Source organism: Typopeltis vanoorti, chromosome 5, assembly GCF_054136105.1.
Source record: "Typopeltis vanoorti isolate ZY-2024b chromosome 5, IOZ_Tvanoo_1.0, whole genome shotgun sequence".
NCBI lineage: Eukaryota > Metazoa > Arthropoda > Arachnida > Uropygi > Thelyphonidae > Typopeltis > Typopeltis vanoorti.
Genome location: NC_143553.1, coordinates 83,092,638 through 83,113,030, shown reverse-complemented (window position 1 = coordinate 83,113,030; position 20,393 = coordinate 83,092,638). Strand labels below are relative to the sequence as shown.

General features: G+C 34.2%; 1 protein-coding gene across 2 annotated transcripts in view; it reads right to left on the bottom strand.

Moving 5' to 3' along the window:
- Positions 1-655: 655 nt before the first annotated feature.
- The window catches only part of LOC150106604 (sulfotransferase ssu-1-like), a 28,323-nt gene continuing 8,585 nt past the window's right edge, over positions 656-20,393 (bottom strand). Inside the window, exons 1-2 of one of the 2 annotated variants that reach the window (XM_090393219.1) lie at positions 18,670-18,799; positions 656-4,042 (exon numbers count right to left, since the gene is read on the bottom strand). In XM_090393219.1, the coding sequence (XP_090249345.1) occupies positions 3,060-4,019 (960 nt within the window). In that variant the 5' untranslated portion in view covers positions 4,020-4,042; positions 18,670-18,799 and the 3' untranslated portion in view covers positions 656-3,059. Of the gene's footprint in view, positions 4,043-18,669; positions 18,800-20,393 lie in introns of those variants that run through there. The other variant, XM_090393220.1, reaches the window with a different exon arrangement.

The window sequence follows — 20,393 nt, the reverse complement described above, 5'->3', positions numbered from 1 at the left end:
AGAAGGGTAAGACAATAACAGGAGTCTATTATGTGTCATTGTTAGTCTGTTTAAAAGAAGAAGAACTGAAGAAAAAATGGCCAAGATTGGTGCACAAAAAAGTGTTCTCATCAGGACACCATCCCACACATCTGCCGTCACAATGGCAAAATTGCATGAATAGTGGTTCAAATTGGTTCTACATCCACTGTAACTTAAAAATTGTCTTCGAACGAGGATGTCATCAAGGCTATCAGTGACTATTTTGTACAATTTGACAAATCCTACCTTTTAGATGGGAAGAAAAAATTGGAAAGTCGGTGGGTGGACCAAATGGGTAGACTTCGATGGATACTATGTTGAGAAAAAATCACCTTTAACTTATTTTTTTTTTACTAAACTTTTCAAAAAAACCCTTGTATACGTGAACATACCATATTACTGTGTAGACAGATATTTATGCTCAAAAAACATTTTCGTGAACCACCAGATGGAAAAATTCTGAAATCAGATTTCTGTAAAAAAAACAAAAATATATATTTTTAGGAGGAAAAAAAAATAGCTAATTAATCATGTTAGAAAAATGTTAAATTAACTCTGCTTGGTCATGCTAAAAAAGCATTATATGCAAATATGAATTATGCGATTAACTGCAAAACATTTGTAATAGAAAAGAAACAGTTTGCATTTTTTATTTTTTATGCAGTTTACATTACGAACTTTTGAAACAGCTTAATATTGAGAAGAGATGTAACTTTAATGTGTCCTTAACAGAACCTGTGACATCTTAATAAGAAAGCATGCAGATACAGTACATTTACTGAAAATTAGCAACAGATATTTGTACAGGTGATTTAAATGAGACAGAATACAAGGTAATACAATAATTTGTTTGCAAATCTATGTACAGGGTTTTTCAGAAGCCTGTGAAACATTTTAAACATTCGCCACTAATAAATTACACAACAGATAGTGGTAAGTTTTATTGAAAGAACAATAAACTCTCCAAGTTTGAGGAAACCACCTGTGCATAGCCATCGTTTGCCATTAGGAGGCAATAATAGCAAAGATGGCACTAAGTAAGCAAGAAGTCATTTTGTGCTTTAGAATATGCATGAACCACATCTATTGTAACAGTGCAGCAATGATCGAGCAAAGTTTTAGAAGGAACCATCTATGTACGATAGTATCAAGAAGTGGTATGAGAAATTCCAAGATGAAGGCTGCCTTTGCACTGCTCCTTCGTTTCGCCCTGGGACGTCCAGGGCCAAGTGAAGAAACTGGATCGCGTCAGAGAAGCCTATGTGTGCAGATCACAGAAGTCCACTACACGTTTAGAAGTTGATTGAACACGTTTAGAAGACTTGCAGGAGAGGTTTGAAGTTGACAGTTTTGCAAAGTTGCTCATCGTTAGCAATGAAGCAACTTTTCATGTGTGTGGGAAGGTGAATTGGCACAATGTGCGAATCTGGGAGCCCAAAAATCTCAACACAGTCATTGAGCATGTGCAAGACTTGCCGAAGGTGAATGTCTTTTAAGCTATTTCAAAGGTGAACGGGCCCTTTTTCTTCACAGAGCCCGTCATCCCAGGGATGACGTAGATGGCCATGGTGGAGGACTAGCTGATGCCACAGCTTAATGAAGACAGTGATGATTACATCTATCAACAAGATGGCTGTCCAGCTCATTACCACACTGAATTGCAAAGATACTTCAATGAAAACTTGCCACAACAAGTTTTCATTGAGATAGGATGCACATGTCAAGATGATGATGATTCATTAATGCGGTGGCCACTGGATTTAACCTCGTGCAACTTTTTCTTGTGGGGATTTGCAAAAAAACGCTGTCTTCGTGTCTCCACTCCCTGCTGATCTCATGGAACTTTGCAATTGTATCACTGCGGCTGTGATACTGATCGAATGTTGCATGCTCGCATACTTGATGTCTGTTGCATCAGCAAAAGTGGACACATTGAGCATTTGTGATGTATGTAAAAAAAAAAAAAAAATTTGGACAGTTTACCTGTATTTCAGTGTAATAAAATATAGTATCTGTTTTTGTGATTATTAATGGTGAATGTTTAAAATGTTTCATGGACTTCTGAATAACCCTGTATAATCTATGCACAACCTTCAGATTAGTTTAAAAATAAAAAACTAACTTTCTTTTTTTACAAACTGAGGATAAATTACTTCCTCTCACCTTGCCTTTTGTCTATAAAATTAACTGTTATTTTAGACAGACTATCCATGAACATCAGGAACTACATCAAATTCCTGGAATCTGATAAATCTGGGCTTGCTTCCCATACCATTACACAGAGTTCTTTGGAACGAAACCAAGATTCTGCACTTCAGTTGATTTAAATTTGATGTGTTCCTTGAAACTTATGAAACAAGTAGCATGGGCACTTTGCAAGTTGTGTTTGTGCAATGTGATAATATGATTGCCTGAATATTTTTAGGCAATCATTTTATATTAAAAAAAATTATTAATCTTCTACATTGGTGATACCTTGCACTATTTCTTTAAATCCCTGAAAGGATCAGAGTCATGTTTTTAACTTAACAAAAATACTTCCAGATTCAAATTCTAGAGAGAATAAAATGTTATTGCCATTGTACAAGAACATTTTTTATTTCAAGTTATAATAAAAAGAGTTCAGATTTATTAGCAAAGCATTAAAATATGTGCTACTTTTTATTTGTTTAAAAGAAAGAAAGAAAGGTGCCTTTGTAGCATGAAATTGTATTAAAACAATCATAGATTGGTATCATGTCTTAAATACCCAGTAATGCTATATAAGTAAATTCTAATAATTGCAATGTTCAAATAATTTCTTGCACAATTAAGCAATATAAATAACTGTTGTTACACATAATCACTATCTTTTAAACTAATTCCCATAGACAATCTATGAAACGGAAAATTGTTAATTCAGAAAAAAAAGCATAGTATAGTATAAGAAATCATTTTATCTTAAAGTTTACTTGAATTTGTTAACTTTTAGGTTTCTTAGTAGTTTAAAACAAACAGTGCTTGCTGCATTCTTGATTAAAGCAATAAAGATATGTTATTTATTCCTTTTCCCATTCTGGCCATAGTGACATGATGTCACTACCTTTAGTTTTTTCTGCAATTCTTTTGCGTAGCCTTTCTTTTTGTTCTTGAGAAGACATGTTTTTCCAGTCCCCAATTTCACCTTTACGAATGAATTCACCTTCTGAAAGAATGCCATCTTCCTTGGCTTCAATTGCAGCTTTAATCATTGCCCTTACACCAACTGGAAGATCTGGATCCTTGAGCACATCTCTTTGAAGATTCAAAAAGTTGTGCCAAAACTGATTAGTGATTTCTTTCATATACTGAAAGCTACTCTGATAAAGCACTTTCTCCATATTTCCATCTTCCTTTAACCATTGCACATATTCAGCTCCTAAGAATTCAGCAACCTGCAAAATTATTGTTTGCGGCTCGTTCTTCATAGACTCATAAGTGACAAACAAGATATTGGGTTGGTGTCTGTTATTATACCATGAAAGTAAATGATCAAAGTAGTCTCCAAAGTCTGTCTCACCCCTGATGAAAAGCTCAAAGAAGTCTTCAAAGGTACCATCCTCAAATCGGTAACCTGCAAAATATTTTGTATGATAGTAAAAGGAAACACAACAATCCCCAGGATTTCTTGCTACATAGATATACTTTGCTTCTGGAGAGAATGGCACTCGGTCAAATGGGAGATGTGTTTTGATTGGCCCAGGACGTTGCATAGTTTTAAGGCTATCTGATCCTAAAAGTTCAAGAAATGGATAGGATTGAAAGTATTCTTCTGTAGTCTGTGGCAGCACTCCCTTTCGATACAAAAGCAGAACTACTTGAATCATCCAGGTGGTTCCACATTTTGGATAGGTAACAACAAAAGTGTCACCAGATAGAGGTTTGTAGCTGACTGCAGAACGGAATATTTCTGGCAGAAAGACTTCTGACAACCGCAATCCATCAATGACATGATAGCGAGGTGTTTTTCTTTCTGTCATGAAATGTCTTCAGCCTTTTGTACCTGAGAAAGAAAATTAAAAAAAATTTTTTTTTCAAATATTTTCATATATGTACTGGTTACTGATCAGTATTTCTTTCTTTAAGTGACTCATATTGTTTGTTATTACATCACAAATTTTACGTACAATTTATTTTGGCTTTCTTGGCATAAATGTCCAATTTATGCCAAGAAAGCAAACAACATTTGTGCTGCAAAGTTGTGAACTCCTTTAATCAGAACTAATAATAAAAAGCGAGTATATAGATCAGGGCTCAACAAATTATGCAAAACCTTCTTTACTCTCCACACAAAATTATCTTTGCCTTAGATCCCCCCCCTCTTTTATATGTATGCATGTTTGAATAAATTAGTAGGAGTCTGTACATATATCCATACAAATGATTATCCAACCATGATACAGCACCCCTATTTTTTTTTTAAATTAAATAAAAAAAAATTATTTGTCCAGCCTGCAGCTACTCACCATAGGCAAACTCTGATGTGCTACTTAAAAGAGAACATCTCCTAAGTAGCACAATAATAAAGTAACTTATACTACATATGCCTCTGATTACTTTCCAAGTGCAAGCTTTGTTTTGCCCAGTTTGTATCAAATAATAGGTAATTACTACCCATCTTTAAAATAAGATTCTAATGTTAAGCTTGAAACTTTTTTTGGGGGGGGGGTTCCGTGTCTCTTATTAATAGTGTTTACTGAATTTTCCTTTTTTTTATTGTTCAGAGTGAGAGAGAGAATGCTTGAGGACTAAAATATTTTAAAATCTTATGAAGCTATATATCATCATTTATTCATGTATGAATAGGGAAATATATATACAGAAATATGCATGTGTTAATTCATGGGGATAAATTAAAAGATGAGCCAAAACACTTATGCACCAAATGGTGCAAATGTCAGATGGCTCATGAGTCCTATCATCAAAAAAGAGTTTGCTTATGTATTGCCAAAATTGCTTTCGTGGTCTTCCTTGTTGTGAAGGCGGATGTCTAAGTTGGTGTCCCAAATCTTGATTGAAGGCATGTTGTCCCAAAGCTATTAACTGCTCATTGAGTAGTGATGTTCCATGTCTGGGAACACATGTAAATATGGCTTGGATGGTTTAGTTTTTATGGTGATAAATTTTGTTATCTGTGCCAATGAGATTGGATTTCCTGATATTAGTTAGGCTTTTATGAAATTGAAGAGCATTTCTCATTACTCACTATTTTACAAACTGTGGGGTTGTTCCCCCTAAGAGGAGAGATGGAAAGTAATGACCCAATAATTTCAGTATTATGTGCATTACTTGCAACAGTTCTCTGACATTTATTCATGAATATCATTTAAATGAGATATGCTTAAGTTAAAATTTCCATTAAGTAGAGAATATACAAGCAGGAATACAAAACCTTAATTCACAACTATAAGTATAGAGTGGCCAATAAGTCACAAAAGGGTTTAAAATGTGAATAACTTTTTTCCCAGGTATTCTAAGAAACATTTAGGAAATTAATCATGGAAAAGTTCACAACCCAGCAATGAACCAAAATCAGCATTTTTTGGAAAATGATTAATTTTGCAAAATCTGCAATTAATTGGCCATCAAGTTCACCAGATCTGATGGTTCCTGAAGGAAAATGTATATATGAACAAGTCTCAAACAATCCAACAGCTGAAGGAGAACATTCATGCAGAAGTTGGGGCTCTGGAGAGGAACCATTAACAGCTGTCATGGAACATGCTGTAAAAAGGGCCTGTCTTTGTTAAGCTGAAAATGGAAGGCATTTACATGATGTGGTTTTTCATAACTAATAATAAAAAAAAGAATAAAAGTAATAGTTATTAAATGTTTAAAGCCCTTTGCGACTTATGGGCTATCCTCTATACAACAATCCCTCGATTAATGCGCCCCCAATTAGTGTGCCTATATACATCTTAAAAATAAATGTTACAGATTTAAAAAATTTTCGATCTATACATTTTTCATGGCTAACTATTTAAAAAATCGCTCACCACGATGAAATAATTTAGTTACCAATTTGAAACGTTTTACAAAGTTATTTTTTAATGGCATACTACATTATTTCCATGTACACTATGTTCCAAATTTACGTCATCTGCTTTACATAGCATTTTGCTGATCATATCTCTTGCAATTGTTTTCCTTACTTTTTTATTTTAAATTATTTTCCTAACCTTTAATCATGAGTAAAAGAATTAGCGAGCAAAAAATAGAAGTGTGAAAATGATTTGAAAAGTAATCTCATTGGAAGAAAAACTTGAAATAATAAAGAAAAATGAACAAGGTGCGACCAGAGCAGAGATAGGACAAGAACACAAAAATGGGTGAATCAACTGCTGAATACAAAGAGATGATTGCATGCACTCGAAATAAAATTATTATAATGATTGAATTAGAGAGACTTCTTTTTACATGGATCAAAGATTGTAACCAATCCTGCTAAACTGGCCTTATTAAATCAAAAGCATTGTCTCTTTGTAACCTGGAAAGAAAGGGCTATCAATGATGGAAACGAAGAATTCCACGTTAGTGCTGGGTGATTGGAGCATTTCAAAATGAGAAATAGCCTACATAATATTCTAATCACAGGAGAAGCTATCCTGAGATTTTGAAGAAAATTGTGTAAGAAGGAGACTATTGTGATCAACAAATATTTAATGTCGATGAAACCGACCTTTTTTTGGAAGCAAATGCCATTCCAAGACTTTTCTAGCCAAATCGGAGAAATCTCAGCCTGGTTATAAAGTCGAAGAATATGAAGAAAATTTAATCACTGACAAGTCCAAAGAGGTTTCACAGAAAACTGAATTACCACCAATTTGTATCTTGGGGAAAATTATCGCTAATCATCTAAATTCATCAACGGCAACATTAGACCTTCAAGATTTTATTCAATTCAATAAAGATTCTTTATTTTGGGAAATTTAAGAACATTTTACAAAAACTGCTTGTGTATATCTGGTGACAAAAGAATACACAGAAAACTTAATGAGGCATGGTGTCATTTCCAGACTGACGCAATACCAAATGTATGGAGCAGTACTAACTATGGTATCTGATCTAAAAACTCTTTTGCGTGACCAACTATTTTGATGTAATGTAACCAAGAAATAGTGAGTAACGAACATTTTCTTTATTGAAATCTTTGGAAAATGTTAAGAGTGTAAACTAAATATTGTGAAATATTTTTAGGTAATTACAAGTTTCGAATTTTTTTCTTTGTAAATAATATTTCAGCAAAATAAAATATGCATTTGTAAAATTTAAATGAACAAATATGTGTGTTGTTGTTTTCCACAGTGAAATTTTCACTCAGTTATTCAGTTTAGAATTTGATATTTAAATCCATAACTTTATAACTTAATGCAATTCTGTTTAATTATTGTAAAAAAAAAAATAACTACTGTGAAATTAATGCAAGGAATGTGGGGAAAAAAGTGAGGAAACTATATCCTGTAATTAATTATTTTAGAAAATTATCTAATGCTACTACCTATTTGACATTGCTTGAGTTATCTGTAAACATTTCGTTCACATACTCGAAAATCCACCCTGTTAGAATTTGGTGGTTTTACAGAAAGACAGCAGATAAGTTAACCCCAAAACGTGACAAACTCTTAAAAAAGTTTGTACTCTCCAGATAACACAAATACAAATTTACCTTACCTTTCCCCACATAAAGTAAGATAAAAACACATCAACAGTATATCCAGCAGTATGCGAAAACATGTCGTTGAGTCAGGATAGGGTAGGGTAAGAGAAAACAAACGAGTCGAGTGACTTTGGACTTAAGACAATCGTTCATGTATTGTATTGTGTCTGGTAAAGTAAAAATAATGGGTGAGCCACAAAATTCTTTGTGAAAAGTTCTAATTGTTTAGAATTTTGTAACAGAAAATATAAGATCAGAGCTAATAACCAGTGAAATAATAATAAATAACTATTTATTTGTGGTGCCATATGAAGTAATCTAAGAAGAATGAAGGAAAACGAATATAAAAAATCGACAGTGGGTGAAAAATAAGAATTTTGGGTTATCATTGGTATAATTGATGTACAATTTCTTTTGAATAAGACTTCAAATTTATTTCCTAAAGAAATTTGTATTTCTGATGGAATTATTGTAAGATATGCATTGACAAAGTCACCTTCTAGTTGGAATGAATTACCTGAAAGAGTTAAAAAAACAGAATTCTTGGTTAATAAAATATAACCATCAGCTGAAGTGGGAAATTGGATAATAGAATCAACATGCAAATATTGATGGCCAAAGGAAGAGAAAAATCAAAAACATTCACAAGGTTAATAGGGAGACCTGTTCTTGATTTAAATGAAATTGGTTCCCCAAAACATGGAAACATAACAAACAATTCTGTGCTTATAATAATGCTCAAAAATACATGTATTGGTTTAAAAAAAAATAAAAATGTGACCCTTAATTTTACTACAGAAATTAATAAAGTACAAATGAATTAAATAGTAACAATTTTTTTTTGCTGTAGATGTTACCAACATGCTAGTATATTTGTTCATCAGTTTGGAATTAAAGTGTGGCTGTGTCAGCATTTGTAACTTAAATGAGCAAACATGTGTATTGTTGTGTTTTCCATAGTGAAACTTTACTCAGTTATTCTGATTACAAGTTGATATATAAATCCATAACTTTATACCTTAATGCAATTCTGTTTAATTATTGTAAAAAAAAAGTGGGGAAAACTGATATACTGTAATTAAATTGTCTAATGCTACCTATTGACATTGTTTGAGTTATCTGTAAATATTCTTAATTTTACTACAGTAACAAGTTCCCAAGAACAGAAATGAAAAAAACTTTCGCACAAGCGTGGGAAATCATATCCTATGACCGCTAATGCTACAATAATAATAAGGAACTAAAATAGAATCCACTTTATTTAATTTCTGAATGTTATATTAAAAAAAAAAAAAGAAAACATTGTAAATAATATTTCAGTCACATAAACAACTGGGTGTCATGGATGTGTTATGCAAATTTAAATAAGACCATATATATATATACACACAGTATATATATATATATTTTTTTTTTTCCCCGAAGTCACAGTGAACTCGCACACAATTTACTTTTTTCACCGGACTAGAAGAAAACATTCATACTAAATTCTACCAGCACGACTGTTAGTATTTGGTTATTTTACAGAAAGAAAATAGAAAATTTTTTATAGTGTTTTCAAAATAAAGAGATGGTATTTTTTCTTTTCTTTACAAACATTTGTGCATGATAAAAGTTTAAAAACATGTATCCATTACTTAAAATTACTAATGCTAAAGAAAAAAATAAATGAAATAGGTTAAGAGCACAAGGAATTGAAGGTAAAATTAATAGTCAGAGAAGGACAATGTTATTTATTTATTTTTTGCTCAGTTATTCTGATTAGAATTATATGTATTGGTTTAAAAATAAAAATGTAAGCATTAATTTACTAGAGTAACAATTTTCCACGGGAACGAAGAGTTCTCACCTAGGTACAACAAATTTGGAACCGGATATGAGACATATAAGACTAATGAGAAATCTACAGTGTGGGAAAATAAATTCACATACAATTTATTAATTTTGCTCGGTTATTCTGTTAGAATATGTAGTTAAACTGAATTTTAAAAGTAAAATAGAGAAAAATAACCAATCAATTTGAAAAAAATATATATAGAGAGAGCCATATCAAAAACTCTGCATTTTGTTCTTGTCATTTGAGCCAAGCCAAAGCCTTTCGACTTTGCACGTTTGTCCCTATGTAACCCCGAGCAGGAAGTATGGCCAAAGTGTTAGGTTTCAAAAGGTTTTGGATAATACTCTCAAACATACTCCTGCAATTGTAATGTCATGGAGAAAGGGATCAATCTGGGCGAGCTGTATGAAGAGAGCAAAGTACTGTAACTATCACGCAAAACACGCACGTCATCTTTCCATCTTTCGTATAAGCTAATAGTTCCGCAAATGTCACATGGAGAAAAATCACGTGAATTACACGTATTGTCTAAAGTTCCCATAGTCTGAAAAGAGGATCGCCGAAAACTAATGAGTAATCTTCAAGAAAGACTAATGAAAAAAATCTACAGTTTTGGGGAAAAGAAATTCACACATTTTATTTATTGATTAGAATTATATGTATTGTTTTTTTTTTTAAAAATGTTTGTGTGTTTTGTATCCGGTTAAAAAAAGCTAAAAAAAAAAAAAAACTATTTCACTTGTCAGAATTCCATACTCTAACAGCACCCTGAATTCCAAACAGGAAATAACACATACCTTCAACTCTATGATGTCATTTTGGACAGAAAGTGCGGGAAAACATAGCAAGAGGCATCTGCGACGGAATTAACGAAAGTACCAAACGGATGGAAATCTAAAGGATGTAGTCAATTAGATTTTCTGGTTATTTACAGAAATATTATTCTTTCAACTCATGTGTTATATAAAATTCAACTATTTTGTTAAATCTATTCGCATTAAGAAGACCCATCCTGGAAAGATTGTAAGTAATTTAAATTATCATTAGAATTTTGTAGACTACATACAAAAATTGTTGTAATCCATTAAAGTCTCCGTTTATTTTCATTTATTTTTTTTTAAATGCGTTTGGTTTTTCTCTTGACTGTAAACTAAAAAATACTCATAGCCAAACATTTTGTAAAAAAGATAAACTTTATTACTTTTATAATTAACGTTAAGATCTTAAATGTAGACAAATCAAAATATTCGGACGAGTTTTGTATATGGGTAGAAATGTGAAACATCCGAAGGAAAAAAAAAAAAAGTGTGTGTTTGAGGGACACCGGCATATAATTAAATTATTCAGAAAAGCCTAAATGCTGCTGCCATCTCTACCTAAAAGACTATGAATTCCCATAGTCTTTTAACAGGAAAGAAATACTCCAAACTGTATTGGAAAATTAGTACTGACAACCAAAGACAATTGACAATGACGGATGTTTGTCACCCTGGGAAAATTCCAAGATATCTTATCTCAAAAACATCGCCCACAATATTCTGGTAGGCCAGTGCATCCAACAAGTCGGATATCAGTATATGGAGAGGTATCTAATTCATGATCAAAAGCCAGTGGAGAGTATATCTATCCTAAATAGGTAGAAAGTGTGTGAAAAGGGCAAAAAGTAGGTCCCATTAATGTTACCAAGATTTCAGTTTCTCTGCTGCGGTTTCGAGGCAACGGTTTCCACCTTGTATAATAATTCCCTAGTCGTGTTAAACATTACTACCCCACCAACCATTGGGTTCAGGGAAACATACAACGCTAATGTGAACAAAACGGATTAGTCAATGTCACTACTCAAATTACATAGAATCATAAACAGATTCCCTAACTAGCACCAGTCCTTCGAGTGCGTGAGATTCAATAATTTTTTTTTTATATAAACTTTTTTTTTTCATGTTTAGTTATTTACAAAAGCAGTTCCTTTCAGTCATTTTCTTGTCGCATCACCCCTCTCTCCTTTGTTGCCAATTTTTCACAGAATTAGCAACTCTGTAGTCATTTCCTGGAAGAAGTAAGAAATGTGAAAGTAGTCTCTTTTTCACATGGTATATTCGGGTAATTGGACCACTTTTTTTTTTTTTTTAATAAGCTATATAAAGGATGATGAGGTTTTGGGGGATCATCATCCTTTAAAAAAACAGGTGTTTACAAAATTTATTGTTCTTGCGGCAGCTGCTACGTAGGACAGACAAGAAGATCTGGGGAAATTCGCATGAACGAACATCAAAAGGATGTACAAAACAAGAGAACAAAAATCAGGTCTAGCTTTCCATACCACTTCCACTGGCCACGGTGTACTATGGCAGAATACAAACATGTCGTACATAGAAAAAAAAAAACTGTTACATAAGGAAATTTAAAGAAGCTGCAAACATGCTTAAAATACCAACACAATGCAATAAAAATCAAGGATTAATTCTCCACCAAGTTTGGTCAGCTTTAATAAAAAAAAAAATATGCCTCAGTCAGACCTCGGACGTTATGAACCTTAACAGAACGTGGCATCATCCAGCATTGCTTTGAATCAGCATTCTGATTTTTAATTTTATAAATAGACAGACGGCTACAACTGTATAGTATGAAATGTTAATCTCTTTTTTGTTTTAACTTTCAGTTACCTTTTACCCCTGAAGATGTAAGTCAAACGACTTACGAAACTTGTTGGGTCTTTTATTAATTCATTGTGTTTTATATAGCTTATTAAAAAAAAAAAAAAAAAGGTGGTCCAATTACCGGAATATACCATGTGAACTTCTAAACCACAGAAACCTCCACTTACAAAAAGTCTCTTTTTATTCAGTAATGAGTTTTATGCGGAATAGAAAACGCTTTATACTCTGATCATAGTAAAAGCAGATCTTAACCGACACGCGATATGCAGACAAAATAATGTAATTATAACTCACTAGAATATGAAAATGAAATATCAAGAAGTACATAAAAAATATTATACCTTCATTGAATAAGCTTGAGTAGCATTTAGTTAAACGCAACATCGATTTAAATAGAATGAATCCTATATGAATACATAATTTTCCAATGTGTGTGTGTGTATGTGTATATATTTCTCTAAATATAGAATCTTCTGTTATATTCTGCTAGCTAGAATAACAAGACTGATATTTCAAAGTGAATTCCCATGCACAGCTGTAACTTTCGTGATTCCTAGAACACGCGAACTATCATCGTAATTTATAAGTGTAACGCAGACCGACTTGAGTTAAATGTGCGGAAAATTTTTTCGACATCTTTTTTCTACCACTTTTTTTTTTTTTTTTTTTTTAAAGAGTACATGTCACATTTAGTTTTTTTTTGTTGTTTATTTAATCTCCTCCAATCTGGCAACAGTGGTCTCAATTTGTGTGCACGCTAAAGGTTAGCGCTATGCATCATCAACTAACCTAAAATAGCGCGCGCACGTACACAGAGGTAACTGCTTAAATTATTTTAGCGAGTAATTTTCTCAATTTGTCTTTGCAAAAAAAAAAAAAAACTTCTTGCATTACAAAATAATGAACTTGAAACATTAAAAAATGACTAGCTTCTGTTCGCTGAAAGGAAAAAAAAATCTGCAAATGCTCGAAACTTAGACCTACTTAATCAATTGCAAAAACAAGACATTGCGTCGTTCGATTCTCGTCGTGACGAAAGAAATCTTTATGTGGGATTTTTCAATTGAAGGTGAGTTAGCCGATCTCATACAGCGATAGCAGGGTTTCTTCTCCGGCAAACTCGGATGTTTCACCCCGCGTAAAGAGAGCACGCGCAAGTTACCAACAACACTACTGTTAATGGTATGTAGTGAAGAGAGAGTCCTTAGAGGTGTCAGGTAATAATAATAGAAATAAGGCACCTTCGCTGTCTTTTCAAACCATGCCTTGTGGATTTTACCTCGGAATTCCCGAATTCATAAGAAACAAATCTAACATATATATGCTTCGCTAGCGTGATTACTTGGACATTAATTTACTAATAAAGCTGTATATGAGACCACCGCCTTGCTTCCTGGAGTGATATGGGAAAAGTACCATAATCCACCTTTACAGCAGAGTTCCGGGATTATGTAACCTTTATCTCAGCCAAGAATACTAATATGGAGCTAACGGCAGAAACACGACAGGTCCCACCACTTTGTGAGTGGGACTGTCATAATATAAAATTCTTCCTGCAAGGGTTCTTATCCTGGCTTTTGTACGCTGGTCTTCCAGCCTTTTATGTACGAAATAATGTAGTTATTGTTTAAATACTCTTTAATGACATACAATCGGTTCTGAACGTAGTGCTTAACAGTGTAGCTAGGTTTTTGGTGCACGTAGCTACGCGTCTTTTAATGTGACAATTTCGATTCGTTAAAATCTGCCACTGGCGCAATTCTCACGCCAGTGCCGCAACAGTCCTATGCTACTGGAGGTGATCTAACGAATCATCTCTGTCTAGAAATCGATATGGCTATTTGTGATATTTTTGAGGGGCATGGGAATAAGGTACATATTTACTTTGAATCCCTTCTGTTCTATACATGGATACATAATCGTATGCATTATACACATCTCCCTCATCCATGCAATCTGCTAATGCAGACATCTAGCTTCCAACAATATAAAGCAGAACAACATGTCTGTGTGGCAATAGTGGGCCAACAGCATAGTATATAATAAGTATAATGCTAGACATACCAGTGTAAGCATCATGGAAACTACCGTTTCCACGATGCTTGCACCGGTTTATTCTTTTATTCACTAAAAGGAGTAAGCAAAACACTTTTAGGCCGAAGTTTTGAAATCAGTAGACAGCCATATCCACCTCTAGTCATCACTGATAGCCGAGTTCATGGCTAGTGTTGATTCTCAAGACTATGGGGCGAGAATACGACAAATGCTACTATATGGTGTGTCTAAACCCTAATTTATATATTATTGTCGGAAATGGTGTCGAGAAACGACTGGAAAAAAACAAAAGCATTAATTCGGAGGCTATAATCTGCAGCGTGCCAATTAAGGACTTCTGCCGCTTTGCATTATGGAATCAGAAATGATGTTAGGGATAATCGTGAATGAAGCTCACTCATCAGCGTCACTTCTGAGCTTGAACTGGTTTTCGCTTTGCAGTTTGTCATGTCACCCAAATAGAATAGAATATCTTCCGACACAAATATTAGCCCCATACTTACCGCAAATAAAATGATGTTACCTTACACTTGCAGCTCGGAAATAAGCGAAGATTCCATCAGCTCGTTTCATGCAGCACATATATAAAACGAGTTTACTGATTCAGCACAGATTATTGAATACCATTCGATGTCCTGTGCGTTCTATTCTGTTGTTTTATGATTTTAATGTGGCGAAACACCTAACATTATAAATATAACATAATTTACATTTATTTAAGTGATATAAATCAACATTCGAGAGCATTTTTTTTCTTTTCTGAAACTATAAAAATGAAAAAAAAATTAATAGACATAATTAAATGGCAGTATAATACAAGGTAAGTCTGAACAGGGGCATTTCAGAATGCGTAGTGAATCGTGATAGTGAGGTTGCTATACAGACGAGCTATATAGCAACCCCACTACGTTAAAATATCCTGACACCCAAGGAGTGGGAGAAGGCTGCCTAATCTGATGGATCACAGTTCGTTATTGCATGCCTGGCCTCAAGGCCATGGTAACAGCAGCATGAATCATCAAACCGAGAGAGGGGGGGGGAAACACTAGTAATGATTACTTTCAGAAAGATAACGCGCCGTGTGATATTACGGATAAGGTACGCTCTTGCATCCATCATCGGTTTGAGTGAATGGTTCCAGAAGGATGACTTTTAGTATATAGGGTGTTTTAAAAAGAATTACCCGATTTCAAATAATTATATTTAATAATGAAAATGTTGTACAGTTACAAAATAAATTAGGAAGTATGAAGTAAGGCCTAATGTTCCACTCACCACAATTACAAAGACTCAATGTGCATTTTTTTAATTGTGCTCAAATACAATTATCAAATCGGGACATTCTTTTTGAAACACCCTGTACTTGATAAGCTAAATCTGCTCACTAACGATCTTAAGCCAATTGAGCAACTATGGTATGAGGGTGGTGGGGGGAAACGAGTAATTCGTAAGTGAGATTGTAGTCCAATCCAATATAAAGAAACAGATATTATTGAATCTGCATGGGCCAGTATCCCTAATGAAGGAGTCTGACACCTCGTGAAGTTTGTTACCCGAGTTTAGGTTATTCTGAGATTAAAATGAGGGAGGAGATATACTCGGTGTTAGTTAAGTATACCTAATAACCTTGCTGCTCGGTGTACATATTTTTAACTCCCTATCTTCTCTCCAGATTAGAAAAATGTGCTAAAATTAGCTTAATAATAACTAATTCAGAGAGGTCTTATGTTCGAAGCGATTTATATTTTTATTCTTACTAGAAACGTCACTCCAACTCGCTCTTTTCCTTTCAATGAGTTCGTTAAGGAATACACGAGAGAACAGTAGTTATCCCCTATGCTCTAGTAACTCCATTAAGCCTATTAATGAGCGGTAGCCATAAACTCAGCTAATGGCGATGAATGCAGGTGGAGATTGACTGCCTACCAAATTTCAAAGTTAAGGCTAAAAGGATATTTCACCTAAACACAAAAAGGTGTTAGAATTTCTTTACTGTGTTTACATTCGTATTTCACCAACTACAGAAAAGTTAAAATAATCCCCCCCCCCCATACACAGAAGTGTATACACTATTTTTCCAGAGGTTCGTTGTATGTACAACATTGTTACAACAAAGATTCCTTGGATGAGCTGTGGTCCAACAATTCTTGATGACAACAGTGCTCATTGATACAATAATGCCATGTTCACAGGAGCTAGACCCTTGTGGAGCGGTATGACACCTCTCTGAAAGATCGGATCGTGAAATGATGGAAGAATGAATAGATACGTGAAGGTATCCAGCAGGAATGCATTGTCATAACTCTTCACCAATGCTAACAAACTGGTGGACGGACGGCGACCGTCTTAAATCAGGGTATAAGATTAGATCCACCAAGAGTTGATGAATGTTAGATGAAAGCTTCCATGCATTTCCATGGAAATATCTACAGAAAATTATAAGACTGAAGTACAATATGTCGATATATATATTTTATTGCAAATACCATGCAAACGAGTCCGAACAACTTTAAGAGGTTCAGAATGTTTCCGTCTTAATAAAAAACTGGTTTTTCTAATTTACATCAATTTCTTAAGGGCAGCAGCTGTGATACACTGGAAGTCATTAAATGGATTCTACTTTCTGCTTCTACTGGAGGTGTGTAAACGAAAATCAAACCTTTAAGTATTAATTCCTTATTACAGTATATTAGTAACTTAGTGTAAATGTCTCAGCTCTAGTGAAGTTCCCAGGGAATGAAAAGAGAATAAGATAGCTCCAAGACGGAAATAACAAATTACAGACCAATTAGTATATCACGAGTGATGGTTATGATAATGGAGAAGTCGAATTCAGGAAAGTGGATAGAGATAAGATGCCATATAGGTGGGCTGTGCGGCTTTGTAAAAGGTTGGTTCTGCTATAGTAATTTATTCACATTTTATAACGAGAGAGAGAATAGAATTAGATAAAAGATGGCTATATCATGGAACCTCTGAACTTTGCAATGGCTTTGGCAGAATACCGCACGGAATATTATTACATAATTTGGACAAATGGGAATGGATAACAATCTGGTGGCATGGATGATGGATGGATGGGGGGGGTGACAGACAGACACTAGATGGTAATATATGTTGAAGTGAGAGTCTAAGAGAATGGGAGTAACTAGTGAAGGGCTTCAATGTTCTGTACTAGGGTCACTACTGTTTAATTTGAATATTAATGATGGGGGGAAATGGTTGGGGGAGGACATACAGTTGTTTATGATGCAAAACTGGGAAGGGCAATAGTGGGCAAAATGTAAGGTTATGCACTGTGGAATGAAAATATTACATGCTATGTATTACACGGATGGTACTGATTGCAGGAAAATGACGAGGCTAGGGAGTAATGGTGGACAGAGTTGAAGTTCAGATAGCATATTGCAAAAGTTCGTAAAATAGCTCAATGGATTACTTGGATATTGAAAAACACATTGACAAGCACAGATGGGCTATTATTTCTCTTTATAAGGCTGTGATAATACTGCATTTTTACTAATTGGGCGATGAAAAGGTGGCTGAGCGGATCTAGAAATGAGTGACCAAGCTGCTAACAATCTGTGGAATGCTCCCTATGAGAATACACTGAAGACGTGTTGGTTGCAAAGTCTAATAACTGGCAGGCGGAAAGAAGGGACATGATAGAAACTTAAAAGTTATTAAAGGAGCTCTATAAGAAATGACAGAAAAGAAAGTTTTCAACGCATGACGAGTAGAGAGAAAAAGAGGAGTCGTCCCTGGAAGTTGTGTAAGAGTATGCTTAATAAGGGGGTAGGGACCGGATATTTTGCTTGGAGAATGGTGAATGACTGGAACAGAATGCCAGAGGCAGCTGCGATGGTCTTGAGTGTATGAATTTAAGAAGAGGTATGACACGTATTGTGTGAATAATCAAATTTTTAAAAATTACCATCAATCTCCCTCCCTGGAAAGCGATATCATGATTTTTCATATTCACTGAGGTACCAAATTCAAGAAGTAAAAGTGGAAATTTTCTTCTTTTCTTACATCTTAAGTGGTCAGGTCATTTGTAGTGGTGAATGCAGACCTCATTATAATGGCAAATACATTTTTCATTAACTTTTAAATGAGTTTCAAATTTAACTACAGTTGAATTTTTATTAATCAAAAATATTGTAATTGGTAAACAGCTTTACCACTAAATATCGTGCTGCCAAAACCTTTTTTTCCATTAAAGATTGTGTCGCTTTCCTGTTAAGAACCAGCGCAAATTGTCTGGAAGCACTTTTGGCTTCGCTTGGTAGCTTACAGGCTAATCACTGTTTGTCGGTTCAAAATAGCTCCAGCGCACTAGCGACAGATTGTACTAATACGCGTAAAGATCAATTCAAAACGTAGTTCTCACTTACTAGTTAGCGAAATATGAACAGTTTACTCACCTTGTGATTAGTAAATGAAGATCATCCCAATTTTGATTATCCTATTGAGTTTGAACTCATGCAAATGAAACAGACAAACAGCGAACGACAGACGTTTAACACGACAGGATATGTAAAAAGGAAAAGCCGCCGTTGACGTCACTTAAAAAGTAAAAATAAGGTCACACGTGCATGAAGCTGAGTTATAGTCGAGTATAAAAGCATCGTTAAATAGTATTCGTTAAAATACACGTTTTTTTGGTATTTAGGTGTGTGATAATTTTTTTATTTTATTTCAACTGATTGTATTTAAATGAATGTCGCAACAAATCAGGTGCTTTGTTCACCACAAATAACATTACTTTCATCGCTTGATTATTTTATCATTCAAAGAATGCTGTTAGCGTGAACGATTTTTAATAGTCTGATGAATTTAATATCTTTTCTTTTTGCTAAGAATTAGAGATAAAAAACCCAGAGCAAGAAGGAATTTTTTTAAAGCATTATCTAAATAATTTTCGAACTGTGATAATCGCACTTTAACATATTCGTTTGCACCTAACTTGATAAAGTGCTACAGTAATAATTTTTATGTGAATAAAAAAAAATTAGCATAGCACACTTATATCACAATAAGCGTGTTATGTTATATTGATGTGAAATTAGAGGAGATTCACGAAAAACTTCAGTTATAATATATCGTCTAAAAAAAAGAGAGAGAAAAAAATGCAGCATACTATTACAATGCATTTCAACCTAAAATATTTTAAATATTCGAAAATCAGCCTCGTATTGTTATATACTGTCATTTACTCGGTCTTTATTATGTAACAGCACCCTCACACATTATTCAGCCAATCATTTGTCATTATCAATTAACCCTTGCATAAGTGAATTTTAATGCGACTTTAATTTGATTTAATATGGGGCTCTGACTAATGCAAAGAACAAAACCGACTTGCGCGAGGGGCCAAGTTCCTCCTCCATCCCAAGGTATAGAATTACAGTAATTCCATAGTACACGAGACTAACCTTTATGGCAACGTATTAGGCGATTTCCCGACCACCTTGCGAAAAAAGCTGCTGCTATTTAATCTGTCTTTAGTTTGGCGAGAGTCCAAATACGACAGTATCCACACACATTCTCTATGTGACAAGCATAACCATCATAACCATACATTTTTTTCCCGACACCGAATATTCCAACTCTACAATTAACTTTCTGCATCACCAACCATGGATGACATTAAAAAAAAACACATTAAAAATGCTTCCAAACACACACAAAAAAATCATTAAGAAAAATTCCCTCACCAACTCCGGGCTCAGAGTGCCTACGTAGCCCTGTGGAAAGGACTACTTCCAGAGCATTAGGCTGCCCGAAAAAAAGACTTAAGTTCGATTCTATTAGAGGATTTTTTTTTTTTTTTTCATCTGCTCCCAAGTAGGGCAAGAGCAAGTAGAGCTTTCTTTCTGGAAACTCGTGTTTTTAAAATTTCGATGTAAAAATTGATCGCAGAAAACACACTTCGATCAAAATACTATCAAAATGTAGACAAAAATATGAGTTAAGATTGAGTGCTACAATTTGGCAGAGGTTCTCTCTCCCCTGAAAAGGCTTGGTTCTTTGATACCTTGAGCTCTGAACGAACGATAGAGTGGTTACCTAACTGTCTTTAAAAAGTTAGTTAGGGCTAAAGGAGCTGCCTACTCTCTTTCAGGAATAGGCGTTACTTCTTTACTTA